The 14,317-nt window shown below is 43.6% G+C and overlaps 1 protein-coding gene across 2 annotated transcripts in view; it reads left to right on the top strand.

Annotated features, from left to right (window-relative positions):
- The window catches only part of MKS1 (MKS transition zone complex subunit 1), an 84,657-nt gene that overhangs the window by 14,090 nt on the left and 56,250 nt on the right, over positions 1-14,317 (top strand). For both annotated transcript variants that reach the window (XM_073565751.1, XM_073565750.1), the window contains one exon: positions 254-362. In XM_073565751.1, coding sequence (XP_073421852.1) covers positions 254-362 — 109 coding nt within the window. The remainder of the gene's footprint in view (positions 1-253; positions 363-14,317) is intronic.

The following is a 14,317-nucleotide window of genomic DNA, read 5'->3' as shown; positions in this document are numbered from 1 at the left end:
TGTCTGACTTGCTCCTTTTACAGGACTAATGCAATTTAACAAAATAGAATTAGAAAATAGACCAACATTATTGTTTGCACCCCATCTCTATTCTCTTTCTACTGATTTATGGTTTTTCGGGGAAGGTGCTACTTATTTATTGTTTAGAATCTTTTTATTTTTGGGACCCGAATTAATGATTGACCTAATATTGTGTAGATGTAAGAGTATGGGCCTCTCTTACACGTCTTAGCTGCCCTTTACTTGTCTTAAGGCTGGAGGTGGAGACTCACAAGCGGGAACTATGGAGGTACTCTTTGCATCATGTGTCTGAGTCAGTCCACCAAGAAGAGCAGGAGCGAGAAGAGATTCTCTACAGAGATGTGAGTAAATGCTAAATGGTCATCCTCTATAATTATTCACTATACATCTATGATAGGTGAGTGTCTGATGCCTGGGACCCACACACCACTGCTGAGAAAGGGCTCATTAGCTTTTACCTACTTTGTTACATTACATTCTGTGTTTAACTATTTTTTGTAATCGGATTTGTGTGTGATGCATCAGCACTAAATAGTCTAAGATGGTGAAGTGAGAAAAATATAGGCATAAATTACATTTATGGAATCAAATAACTAAAAATTGGCATGTGCATATGTATTCACCCCATTTGCTATGAAGCCCCCTAAAAATTTCTGGTTTCTAGTGCAAACAATGACCTTCATAAATCACATGCTTAGTGACAGGAAGTCCATATGTGTGCAATCTAAGTGTCAACATGGTCTGTCTGTATATACACACATTTTCTGAAAGGCCAGAGGCTGTAACACCATTAACCAAGAGGCACCACTAACCAAACACCATGAAGACCAAGGAGATCTCCTCAACAACTTTGTCCATGACTTGTTTTTTTTCAACTGTAAATTTTTATTAAGATTTTACAAATTTTAACAAATGAAATTAAATCCAGACAAACATTTAAACCCAGAGGCACAGAAAATAAAGGAAATTACAAAGACAGGGCAACGCGGAGGGCAATATAAGGAGAATCAACCTAAAATAATATAATGTTCAGATGCAAGCTGAGCCCATGGAAATTATATATACCAAACAAAGTTAGGCTAGTTTCACACAAGCTTATTTTCCACGCAGCGCTCGGCGCCGCTAAGCCCCGCCCCCTGCTGGCTCCCTGCCCGCCCCATCCGGTCATCGCCGCCTACTGTCGCACACGGCTGCATGCGATCTGCGCACCCTATCTTTAGCATACGGTGCGTAGACCGTGCGCTAGTAGGATTTTAGCGTGCGCTGCGCACTTTTGAAGGTGCGCCGAGCGCGCCAAAATGCAACATGGTGCGTTCGGTGCACACCGGCGCACCTTCAACAGTGCGCAGAGCACGCTAAAATCCTACTAGCGCACGGTCTGCGCACCATGTGCTAAAGATAGGGTGCGCAGATCGCATGCAGCCGTGTGCGATAGTAGGCGGCGATGACCAGATGGGGCGGGCGGGGCTTAGCGGCGCCAAGCGCTGCGTGGAAAATAAGCTAGTGTGAAATTAGCCTTAGGTATCACAAATCTCAACATTCCCCAAACAGTAGAGTCATGAATGCAAAATCTTACGACAGACAAAAAGACAAGACATACATGTCAAAAGCAGGGGGGGGGGGGGGGAGTAAGTAATCCAAGAAGAGAATGAACCAAGCATGTAGAAGATGCCCTATTCATTACTCTGAGCCCAGAAGTAATCCCATGGAGCCGAAACCGAATCAAAGTGAGCCACTCTTGCATTCAAAAGAGCCGTCATATATTCCATTCTCCTGATGTCATTGATTCTGTGTAATAGGTGTTGATATGAGGGAGGGGAGGTTTGCTTCCAGTTGAGAGCAATCGGCACTTAGCTGCTGTGAGAATGTGTAATAGCATCTTGGCTGAGTTCTTCCCCATTCCCTTGGGAGTAATATTTAACAGATATATAATTTAGCTCCAGTCCCACCTCCTCATAGAGAAACTTGGACATGAACTGTCTCACTTCCTCCCAAAAACCTGTGATCCCAGGACAAGACCAAAAAATATGATACTGTGTGCCCACATCAGAGCCACACCGCCAATACATATTTGAAATTGAGGGGTTCATTCTGTGGAAGAGGTCAGGAGTATTATACCAGAACATTAGAATTTTATAGTGGTTTTCCTTTTAAAGTGTGCAGATAGAGGACTTGGCCGCTTTTGTCCCAAATAATATTCCAGCTTTCCCAGAATAGACTCCCATTTGCACATGTAAGAATGTTTCAATTGTTGCCCAATCTGGGGAGAACTTAATATTTTATACATGTCCGATATCGATCCTTTAGTCGACGACCCTCTCCTATAGATCCTCACAAACTCCGTCGGCAGAGAGACCTCAGTAGATCCATAAAGCGAAATGGCAGAGTGTTTGATCTGTAAGTACTGGTAAAATTCTTTATTAGTAATGGCATATTTGGGCTTGACTTCATCAAATGTCAAGAGCTCCAGTGTATCCCCATCTCTCATGTCTGCAAACAAGGGTTGAAATATGAATGAAATCATCGTTGAGTTAGGGGAGGCCAAATTAAATCTCCTCATACAAGAAATCCAGATCTCCCTCGTAAACCATAGGACCCAATGGACTCTCCAGGGTTCTGATGGACTTATTTAACCATAATGGTGAGTTCAGGTGAGTTGGAGCCAACCACGATTTTTCTATTTCTGTCCACTTGTATGCCCATAACAAGGCCCACGAGGGAATTCTACGTAGATGAGCGGGTCCCAGTAGTACAGGGTGGGCCATTTATATGGATTTACCTGGGTGGGCCATGTATATGGATACACCTAAATAAAATGGGAATGGTTGGTGATATCAACTTCCTGTTTGTGGCACATTAGTATATGGGAGGGGGAAAACTTTTCAAGATGGATGTTGACCATGGCGGCCATTTTGAAATCAGCCATTTTGGATCCAACTTTATAAATGGTCCACCCAGTTGTATGCATATAAATGGCCCACCGTGTACTTAATGTCAGGGACCGATAAACCCCCTTGTGCTTTAAGGGAGATGAGGACATGCTTGGATATCCGATGACGCTTGTCATTCCAAATAAACCTCAGCATAGCTGCTTGGAGGGAATTTTAGTTTGCTAATGGGAACTCTGACCGGTAAGGTCTCAAAAAAAATAAAGCCACTTAGGAAGGAGGGACATCTTAACTGAAGTAATATGGCCAATCAGTGAAAGCGAGAGTGGTTTCCACCTATCCATCAGTCTCCTGAAGTATTTCAAAAGAGGTGGGCAGTTAGTGGTATATAGGTTACCATAAGAGAGAGACAGGTTAGCCCCCAGGTATTTAATTGCCTCCAACTTCCATCTGAATTTAAAATTTAGTTTTAAGTGATCTAGTACATCAGGAGGGACATTCAGTGGTAGGGCTTCTGTTTCTGAGGCATATAGTTCATATCCCGATATTCCCCATATTTTTTAATATCTTCCATCAGGTTAGGGAGAGTAATATGGAGGTTGGTTAGGGTTAGAAGCACATCGTGTGCGAATAGGGAGATCTTAAACATTTAATTCCGTACCTCAATTCCTGATATGTTTGGATTTTGTCTTATCATTGCCGCTAGAGGTTCAATACATATGACATATAATAGGGGGCATAAGGGGCAGCCCTGACAGGTACCATTTGATATTTTAAATGAGGGAGAAGTAATAAAAGGAAGTTTAATAGAATCTGTAGGGGAACTATACATGGCTCCTATTGCTGTCAGAAAGGGGCCCGAGAAGCCAAAAACCTTCAGTGTCTCAAATAGGAAAGACCAATTGAGACGGTCGAACGCCTTTTCTGCGTCCAGACTCAGTATGATAGACTGTAGTTTATTTCTATTGGCAACCTCTATTAAGTCTATTGCCCTTCTAGTGTTATCCCCCCCGATGATTAGGAACAAATCCGACTTGGTCTTTATTGATAAGTTGAGGGATCCAGTAGTTTAATCTACTAGCCAATATACGAGTGAATATTTTTAGATCAGCATTTAATAACGCAATTGGATGATAGTTGGAGCCATCCAATGGGTGCTTCCCCGGTTTTGGGATGAGAGTTAGGTAAGAATGAGCTAGTGTATCTGGCATGGAAGAACCCTTCAGAAATGAGTTAAATAATTTAACCATTTGGAAAGAAAGCTCCTCTGCATAGGATTTATAATATAAATACGTCACCCCGTCTGGACCCGGGGATTTACCCAAGGGAAGGTCCTTCAGAATATCCATCACCTCCTCTTGTGTCACCTGTTGATTAAGGAATGGCAAGGCCTCAGAAGGGAGAATTGGTAGTTTCATTTTTGTTAAAGTGCTTCATTGTCTCATTCCTTATTTATAGGGGATAAATCTTGTAAATTATACAATTTGCTATATAAATTATAGAATGGATTATAGTGGATCGTACCGTCGGCCCCTCTCAGAGCCTGGAAGTGGGCGCTCATGGTTCTATCTCTCAATAATTTAGCCTGGAGTGTATGAGCTTTATTACCCTTTTCATAATATTTTTGTTTAGTATACAGAAGGAGTTTTTCCACTTCACACATTGAGAGGTCCTTCAGTTTATTCCTAATTGCCACAACTTTATTTAGAGTCCTTACAGAGGTCGAGGCTGTCAATCTACTCTCCTCCCTAGCTAATTGAGACGTTAATTTATTAAATTCAAATTTAGCATTTTTTCTTAAGATCTGGAACCTTCTTTGATACAGTACCCTCTCATGACGGCCTTATTGGCCTCCAACAGAAATGAAGGGGAGGAAACGGAGCCCTCATTCAAAGGGAAAAGTCAGTGAGATGGTTCAGTAGGGTCTTCTGGATAGTTGGGTCCTTAATTAGGAACTCATTCAACCGCCAGTGGCACTCCCTGGTAAACGGCTGGGTGGATTTAAGGCCCAACGCCACCTGACAATTTATAATAGCAACGGTACAGAGCCGCATCCTAAATATATTATATATCACTCCTCATAGGTGTCACTCTGTTAGGACAAAAATAGAATCAATCGCTAATGTATACACCAAGAATTGTGGAGACCACAGTAAAAAATTGCGACCATAGATCCATAATAATAAAATTACTTCTCTTTATTGAATTGTAAATAGGACAGGACAAAAAATGGGGAACTGTGCAAAGAACAATCAAAAAGTGCAATGGTATGAGTGCTCATACAAGCAGGACCCGCCCCAGTCAGCCTGAACCATCATATACCGAGATAAATGCATATATTTCCTGTGTTAATGCTCCATATAAGGAGCATTATATATCTTACATAAAGAGGGAAACAATGCCCATCATCTATCACACAGGATAAATCTATACACTAACCCAAAAGAAGGTAACTAGAGGGGTTGACATGATAAACAATACTACCCTCGGGCCATATGAAACACATCTTACATATATAGAAGAAAGACGGAAGATGGTGCAGCAAACAATGCCCGAATTGCACCGGCAGGCAATTGCCCGCCCTAAGAAAATAAAGACCCAAACCGTTACCTTAATGAGGCTCAGGATGACCGGGCGGACCGCTCGTTTCCCCGACGCGCGTTTCGGAGCAATAAGCTCCTTCCTCAGGGGGCCACCTGAGCGTGGTCAGACCAGGTAATGTGACCCATCTTAGCCTTCTTCATTATCTTAAGAGTCAATATATTTGAAAAAAGTAATCAATCCTAGAATGAGTATGATGAGGGGGAAGAATAGAAAGAGAAGGTTCTGGCCCCAGGGTGATCTTCTCCAAAGAGCAAATAAGGAGTTAGGGTCCTGTCACATTTAGCGATGCACCAGCGATCCCGACCATGATACAACCCGGTCAGGATCGCTGGTGCATCGCTAAATGGTCGTTAGTGAGCTGCCAAACAGGCAGATCTCACCAGCGACGTGTCGGCGGTTGTTACTTACCTGTCACACGCGGCGATGAAGACGTCCTCCCGCGCGGGTCCACGCGTCGCTCGTCGGCGCCAGCAGGAAGCCAAGCAGGAAGCCCCCGACGAGAAACGGCCCGGGACTTTCTCGCGCGATCAGCGATAGCCAGCGGGGGAGCCGGTCGGAGGTAAGTATCACATGTAGCGATATCGCTAGCAATATTGCTGCTGCGTCACAAAATCAGTGACGCTTTAGCGATATTGCTAGCGATATCGCTATGTGTGAAGCCCCCTTTAGCCCTAATAAATTTTCTAAAATCCCTAGGATTTTATCAGATTTTGCAGTGGGGTTTGTTATTAATAGAGTGTCTATCAGCTATTTCTGAGAAGGGAATGTTAAAATCACCACCCACCAGTAAAGCCGCCGGAGGAAGTTTATGAATCAGGGAAATAACTTTTCTCAAAAACTTAATCTGACCAGAATTTGGGGCATATAAATTGCATAAGATGATAGATCTGCCCCCCCCCCCCCAAGAAGCCTCCAAAATAACGTATCGACCCCCCAATGATCAATGTATGATTTATTTACTTGTAAAGGCCAACCTGATGCAATCAAAATGGCCACTCCCCTTCTCTTATGGTTGGTATGAGCAGAAAAAGAGACAGGGAAAGAGCTGAGGGCAAACCTGAAAGTACCTGTCCCATCGAAATGTGTCTCCTGAAAGAAGGCAATGTCTGCCCTCTGGGATTTCAGTTCCAGGAGAGTAAAGGCCCTTTTACATTTAGCGATCCGACCAGCGATCCGACCCGGTCAGGATCGCTGGTGCATCGCTAAATGATCGCTAGTGAGCTTTCATACAGAAAGATCTCACAGCGATGCAGCAGCGACGCAGCGCACGATACTCACCTTTCACACACAGCGATCCTGACGTCCGCCCGCCCGCGTCCAGCGTCGCTCGTCTCACACAGCAGGAAGCCCAGCAGGAAGCTGACGACGAGAAATGGAGCCGCCCGATCTCGCGCGATCAGCGATGGACAGTGGGGGAGCCGGTCGGAGGTAAGTATCACACATAGCGATATCGCTAACAATATCGCTATAATGTCACAAAATCAGTGACGTTTTAGCGATATTGCTAGCGATATCGCTATGTGTAAAACCCCCTTTAGCCTCCTTTTTCTAGGGGAAGTCACTTGACATTCAAAGATATTATGCGTGTCATTTTGCATTATTTAGTTTACTCACACACATATGACCCCTGAAAGCTATCACCCTTTTCTGATCTTCTAGGATAGAGCAACGAGCCTTGTCTTCCGGGATAATCTGTATTTGTTGATCTTGTTGATTTCACCCGGATAAATGGAAGGGAAAGAAACATTAGGAATAGGGAGAGACAGGCACAACGAATAACATAAAGAGAACAAATATATAACTTTAAGTAATAAAGCTCCATAATTCCCAGGAATAGAGAGCCTGGTCTGTGGCAAAAACCTGTGGAATATATCAGTCCAACCAGAAAAAAAGACAAAAAAAAAAGAAGAAAAATAACCGCAGCCACAGAAAAGATTTTCAGGGGAACGAAGCCCAGTACCCAGCCCTCACAGAGGGAAAACAAAAAAAGAAAAAGAATCCCCTGTCACAAGACAAGTCAGGCACATAACATTAATACTTTGCGGGATTTCCCTCCTTCATACAAAGAAAAAAGAAAAGGTTTCTAAGCAATTATGAAATTTTATAAAGGTGAGCCCGCACCGGCTAATACTTATTAGTATACAAATTCAACTTTTCAAAAATTAAGTCTTGCAGTATAAAGTAAAGAGAAAATGATCAACATTATATTGAGTTCAAGTGGGGTTTTCCGGTGAGGATGATAATTTTCAAAGATGGAGGCACTTACATATGTCATACTCCTTCTCAGCTGGGCAAATTGCTGGATGACTGGGGAATAGCCCACCCGCCAAACCCTGGCGGGCGGGAGAATCAAAGAGGATCTCCAGACAGGATTAACCCTGAATGGTCAGCAACTTAGCTGGGACTCCTTCCTGCTTATGGCACCTGCTGTCCTTGCTCCTGTGACACGGGATGTCACGTAGCCCCCCTGATGTTCTCGCCTATGGCGAGCGGTTATACTCCGGTCACCCTACTCGGGGCAAACCAGTGTTGATGGAACGTTTTTGTTTTTGTTCTTCTTCTCACAAATGTTCTTTAATTTTTTTCGGAAATTTCTTTCAATTCCTTGCTGGTCTAACCCTTCTCATCCCTGATGGCGTTCCTAGGAATTCAAACCCCCCTGCGGCTCCAATATGAGAATTAAGATATTGTCTATTAATGTGAACGGACTCAACTCCCCAGCAAAAAGCTCAATGATGTGGAGAGAGGTGAAGGCATCTAACTGTGATATAGCGTGCATTCAGGAGACCCACCTTCTTTCCACAGATAATAAACGGCAACTTCATCCCAGGTTTCAACACGCCTTTTTTGCTAATGACTCAAAAAAAAGAGGAGGTGTGGCCTTTTTAATAAAGAACTCAGTGGCCTTTAAATTGATAAATGTCAGTTATGGAGCGGATGGAAGATATATTATTTTGTCTTGTTATATCAACAGCGTCCCTTATACCTTGGCAACGGTCTACTCCCCAAATTCATCGCAATTGACCTTTGCTAGGAAATTTTTCCAAGCATTCAAAGATACTGCCACAGGGGCGGAAATCATCTGTGGAGATTTTAATATACCTGTTATACGCTCCATGGATTGCTCCAACATCAACATCTCACATGCTAAGGAACTTAAGCATCTCATCAATGAATTCCATTTTCATGACATCTGGAGATATTTACACGCATCAGAAAGAGACTATACATTCTTCTCTTCCAGGCATCGCTCATACAGTAGAATTGATTTTCTTTTTGGTCGACAGCAAATCTATAAGTAATTGTGTTGCAGCTGATATTGGTTTAATCACTTGGACAGATCATGCGCCGATCTCTTTGTCTGTTCAGGGTGGCTTTAATGTTCAAAATTCCCCCAGGTGGAGATTGAATACTAGCTTGCTTGGTAGGCAGAAGGTACATGATGAAGTAGAGTCAGTGTTAACAGAATATTTCAAACTTAATAATAATGGGGAAATTTCTGACGAGACCCTGTGGGCTGCTCATAAAGCAGTAGTCAGGGGGCAGTTCATAAAACTAACCTCCATCCAAAAACGGCAAAAAGACGCAGATAATAAATATATATTAACCTGTATTCATCACCTTGAATCCCTGAATAAAGCCAAAGCAACCCCTAACTTGACTAAAGAAATTGTAACCCATAGATTCCAACTTAGAGCCCTACTCCTGCAAAAATACGAACATAATCTAAAAAAAAATAGATCGACATTTTATGCTATGGGGGATAGAGCGGGGTCCTTATTGGCAAGAAGGATGAAAAAACGTGAGATTCAATCACTAGACATCCCATTGAAATAGCAGAAGCATTTGCGAAATATTATGAGGCCCTGTATAATCTAAAATATGATTCCAACAGGTCACAGCCGACTCAAGTGGATGTACAGGGCTTTCTAGACACCCTGGATCTTCCCCGGGTCTCAGATGAGCAATTAGAGAAACTTAATCTTCCCTTTACTACACATGAAATCCTAGGTGCCATCAAAATGACTAAGTCTAACTCTGCCCCGGGCCCCGATGGGCTGCCATACGAATATTACAAACAATTTACATCCACTCTGTCCCCCTTTATGTTAAAACCTTCAATTTTTGGCAAAATAAAGGGTCAATTTCCCCAGACAACTTAGAAGCGATTATTATCACGCTACCCAAGCCAGGGAAACCTGCAGACACCCCGGGTAATTTTAGGCCCATTTCACTCCTAAATTGTGATAAAATTTATGCCAAACTAGTGGCGGATAGACTTCATAAAGTGATCCCGGCCTTAGTGGCTCCAGACCAAGTTGGTTTTGTGACAGGCAGGCAATCTAAGGATGGCACCAGACGGATGCTTGACTTGATTGGATTGGTGGAGATATCGGGTGAACCCAGTGCATTCCTGTCTCTTGATGCTGAAAAAGCCTTTGACAGGGTGCACTGGGGATACCTGGAGAGAGTTTTAACAAAATTCGGGTTCTTGGGGAAAATTAAGTCATCCATTCTAGCTCTCTACTCTTACCCAAATGCGTCAGTGTTGGCATCGGGGTTTCTGTCATCTAAATTTCAAATAAGTAATGGCACTCGCCAGGGGTGTCCATTGTCTCCCGCTATTTTTGCTTTAGTGGTAGAACCTCTGGCGGAAGCTATACGAAAAAAACATAGCCATTTCTGGTATAAGAGTTGGGGAATTTGAACATAAACTTGGTTTATACGCAGACGATGTGATAATTTCCTGTTCTAACCCTGTAGTTTCGATTCCAGCAGTGGTGAACACATTATCAAACTTTTCTAAAGTGTCGTATTATAAGCTTAATGCGGCAAAGTCTTTGATATTGCCGTTTAATGTACCGGTGGAAGCCAGGAGTGTGCTGGAGGGGGCCTTTCAATTCAAATAGTGCGACAGGGGGATACCTTATTTAGGTATTAAGCTGACAGCATCGCAGATGTTAATTAAAGAAAATTTGGAACCTCTGATCCAAAATTTAGAAAAGGAATTGGGAAGGTATGGAAAAATATCGTTGTACTGGATGGCCAGGATACAGTCCTTTAAAATGGTTTTCTTACCCAAAATATTGTATGTGCTCAGATGCTTACCCATCAAAATTTCTCACAAAACCCTGATGAAACTTCAATCGTTGACTAACAAATTTGTCTGGGGTAATAAAAGGGCCAGGGTCGCAGGTAAAGTGTTATATCCCCCATATGACTTAGGGGGATTGGGCACCCCAAACATAACGGCATATTATAAAGCCTTACTAATTGAATCACTAAAGGAATGGTGGCGTCCAGGTAATTCACATAGATGGGCTCAGATTGAAAATTTCCTGTCCCGCCAGGGCTCGGTCAGAAGAATGATGGAAGCAGAATATTTGAGCCGTTCACGGTTCTCCCCGTGTGTTCCCACCATGTCAGCTTCCCTGGAGGTCTGGCGAAATGACTTGATTCATAAGATTCAGATTCTTCTTTCAGAGATTTCCCTCAAGTCGTTGGAATCTCAAATCCCCTTTTTGAATCTAGCCAGGTGGGAGGGATCGGGCATTACAGTGCTGGTGGATCTATTCTCTGATTTGGGTGTTAACCCCTTTAATGAAATAGTACGGAAACTCCCCTCTTTAAAGGGTTGTTTCTATCAACACATCCAAATTAGTCATTTTCTGGCCTCTAAATTTCCTCTAAAGTCGAATCCTCTGTTACCTACAACAAAGGCTTTGGTATTTAAAAAGATAATTAAATCCAAAGGTATCTCCTCAACATACAAATGGCTCAATAACCCCCCCCCCCCCCGATGAGCAAAAATCTCCTTATATGAATAAATGGGACGTGGAGTTGAGTGTTTCTACCTCTCCTTCAAACTGGCACTCGGCTTCAGCAAATATCCAAAAATATTCCAAGTGCATAAATCATCTGGAGCAACTGAAAAAAGTACACCTGCGATGGTATCGGACCCCAGCCAACTTAGCACAGTTCCTCCCAAATTCTTCGCCACATTGTTGGAAGGGCTGCCTCCAAACGGGTACTCTTGGTCACTGCTGGTGGGCTTGTCCCAAGGTTTTCTCGTTCTGGCTGGAGGTGTTTGGCCTGATGGTTGAGCTGACAGGCAATCCTATTAATCCGAATCCGGGTCTGGCAGTGCTAAACGTGGGTATAGAGGAGTTCTCTTGGGAATCCAGGGGATTATTGGTTCACATTCTAGTTGCTGCCAGATATTGCATAAGTAGCTATTGGAAATCCCCAAAGACACCTACATTAGTTGAACTATATAACCGAATTAATCTCCATTGCCAATACGAGTTCTGTCTGGCTCACTCCATCCGCGCCAAAAACAAAATACTTCAGACTTGGGACACGTGGCTAAACTCTGTATATGCATCCCCTGTCAGGCATCTGTTTCCAGGGCAAACTGTCTGAGATTAATAAAATGGGTCAAATAGGGTCAAAGAGAGTGTTACGCAGGGAGTTCATCTGTACCACATGTCAATATTCAAGGTGTTTATATCTCTGTTGTTGTTACCGCTCGGGCTACCCCGGAACGCCATCTAATTCCCTAGCTCCCCCCTCCCCCTCCCTGGTTGCCTCTTTGCAACCATCCATGGCTCTCCCCCCCCCCCCCCCCCACCTCTTCCTCCCTTCCCCTTTCTTATCTTCCTTTCTTACTCTCTGGTTCTGGTTGTTTGAAACCCTCGTTTTGAGGATTAAAGAGTAAATGGGTAGGTTGACTCTATACGTATTAGGTGTTGATTAACCAAAAAAAAAAAAAAAAGTTGTAACTTGCATCAGACATGATTGTTGGTGGTGTGATAGGAAATGTGAATCATAATCAAAAGATATACTACCACGTGTTACAGCGTTGTTCTCAGTGTATTAATGCCATTGATACCTGAATTTCTCCTTTTTCTAATGTAACTTCCTACAATAAAAATTGATTGGAACATTATATTGAGTTCAATTTGGGGTGCCAGCGAAGGCCCAATGCTCCTCTCTTTCCGCCCCTGTCACTCGAGCGTTCCTTTCTTCGTTCTGGGTCCAAACCGATTGTGGTGGTGGATCCAGGGATATCCCAATCTGTAATCTTAAGGTACTGTCACACTTAGCGATGTACCAGCGATCCCGACCAGCGATATGACACGGTCAGGATCGCTGGTACATCGCTAAGTGGTCGCTAGTGAGCTGCCACACAGGCAGATCTCACTAGCGACATCGCTGGGGACGGGGGTCGCTACTTACCTGTCACACCAGGCGATCCTGCGTCCTCCCGCCCGGCTCCACGCGTCGCTCGTCCTCACAGCAGGAAGCAGACGACGAGAAACAGTCCTGAACGTTCTCGCGCGATCAGCGATAACCAGCGGGGGAGCCGGTCGTAGGTAAGTATCAGACACAGAGATATCGCTAGCAATATCGCTATAACGTCACTAGTTATAGCGATATTGCTAGCGATATCTCTTAGTGTGACATGCCCTTTAGGGACAGGAAGCTCCAATTTTTCACAGAAGGCTGGAAGATCCTCAAAGGAGCACAAGGTCGCCGAAACAACATCTCTCCGGGCCATCAAGGCGAAGGGGAACTCCCACCTTTAAGGGATTTTGAGGTCCTTCAAGATAGATAGCAAGGGCTTGAGGAGCCTCCTTTTTTTGCAAGGTTATGCGGGACAAGTCCGGGAATAACTGAATGGTAGCATCCTGAAATTTGATCTCCCCTAAGGACCTGGTCTTCACCATAATTCTTTCTTTGATTTCAAAGTCATGTAAGCAGCAAATAATGTGTCTTGGAAATGGTGTAGTTCCCTTAGGTGGTAAGGCACGGTATGCTCGGTCAAACTTAAGGGGCGTAGAGACTTGATCCCCTAGTATGAATTTAGGCCTCTTTCACACATCAGTTTTTTGCCATCAGTCACAGTCCGTCCTTTTTTGAAAAAAACGGATCCAGTGAATGATGCCACTGGATCCGTTTTTTTTCTCATAGACTTGTATTAGTGACAGATTGTGACGGATGGCCGTCATAAATTCTTTGTCCATCGGCCAGAGACAACGGACAAAGTAACGTTTTGTGTGTACGTCAAAAAGTCGGACAGCAACAGATCCAGCGCCGTCCGTCGTTGACTATAATGGAAGCCTACGGGCGAGGGATTCATCGCTGTCCGTCATTTGACGGAATCCGTCGCTGGATTCCGTTTTTGCAAACTGAGCATGCCCGGAGCAATTTATCTTCCTTAATTTAACCCCCACAGCAATTCTGGCACACAAAATCAATATCTCCCTCTTTCCCTTTTTCTCTCTCTCTCTTTGAATTTGAAGATCTTTGAGCATTTTCTGCTGCATATTAGATGACTGGTGCAGCTCAGACATGTGAGACCTGGTTACATCATGCTCCCCTTCCAGGGAGTAAATTCTCCCTCACACACGCAATTTCTGACCTGCATGTGTCTTTAACTTCTGTTATTAGTGATTTAAAGTCTTCTTTTGAGGGAAAACAAGAAAAAAACTTTATCAATTGCGTAGGGAAGTGCTCATCCAATTGATCTCCTTCCTCTTCAGAGGACCCCTCTAAGTAATCACGCTCATCTTCCTCATGGTAGACACTAGGGGTTAATATGGGGAGATCTTTGATTTAGTACCCCTTTTTTCTCCAATCCACTTTTCCTCTCTATCAGGGTCATTGTCTGATTTTGATACAACACAGTCTCTGCAGCCTGATCTGGGTCAAGGGTGTGTGAATGATGGCCTCCATCTCCTGTCTGCTGAAGGCAAGCATTAGCAGCGTTATGATGGGTTTGCGGATTGTCTGTTCTAGAT

This window comes from Dendrobates tinctorius, unplaced genomic scaffold, assembly GCF_039654945.1.
Source record: "Dendrobates tinctorius isolate UK_male_01 unplaced genomic scaffold, ASM3965494v1 ptg000016l, whole genome shotgun sequence".
Taxonomy (NCBI): domain Eukaryota; kingdom Metazoa; phylum Chordata; class Amphibia; order Anura; family Dendrobatidae; genus Dendrobates; species Dendrobates tinctorius.
Note: the sequence above shows the minus strand (reverse complement) of the source record. Positions and strands in the feature narration are given on the sequence as shown.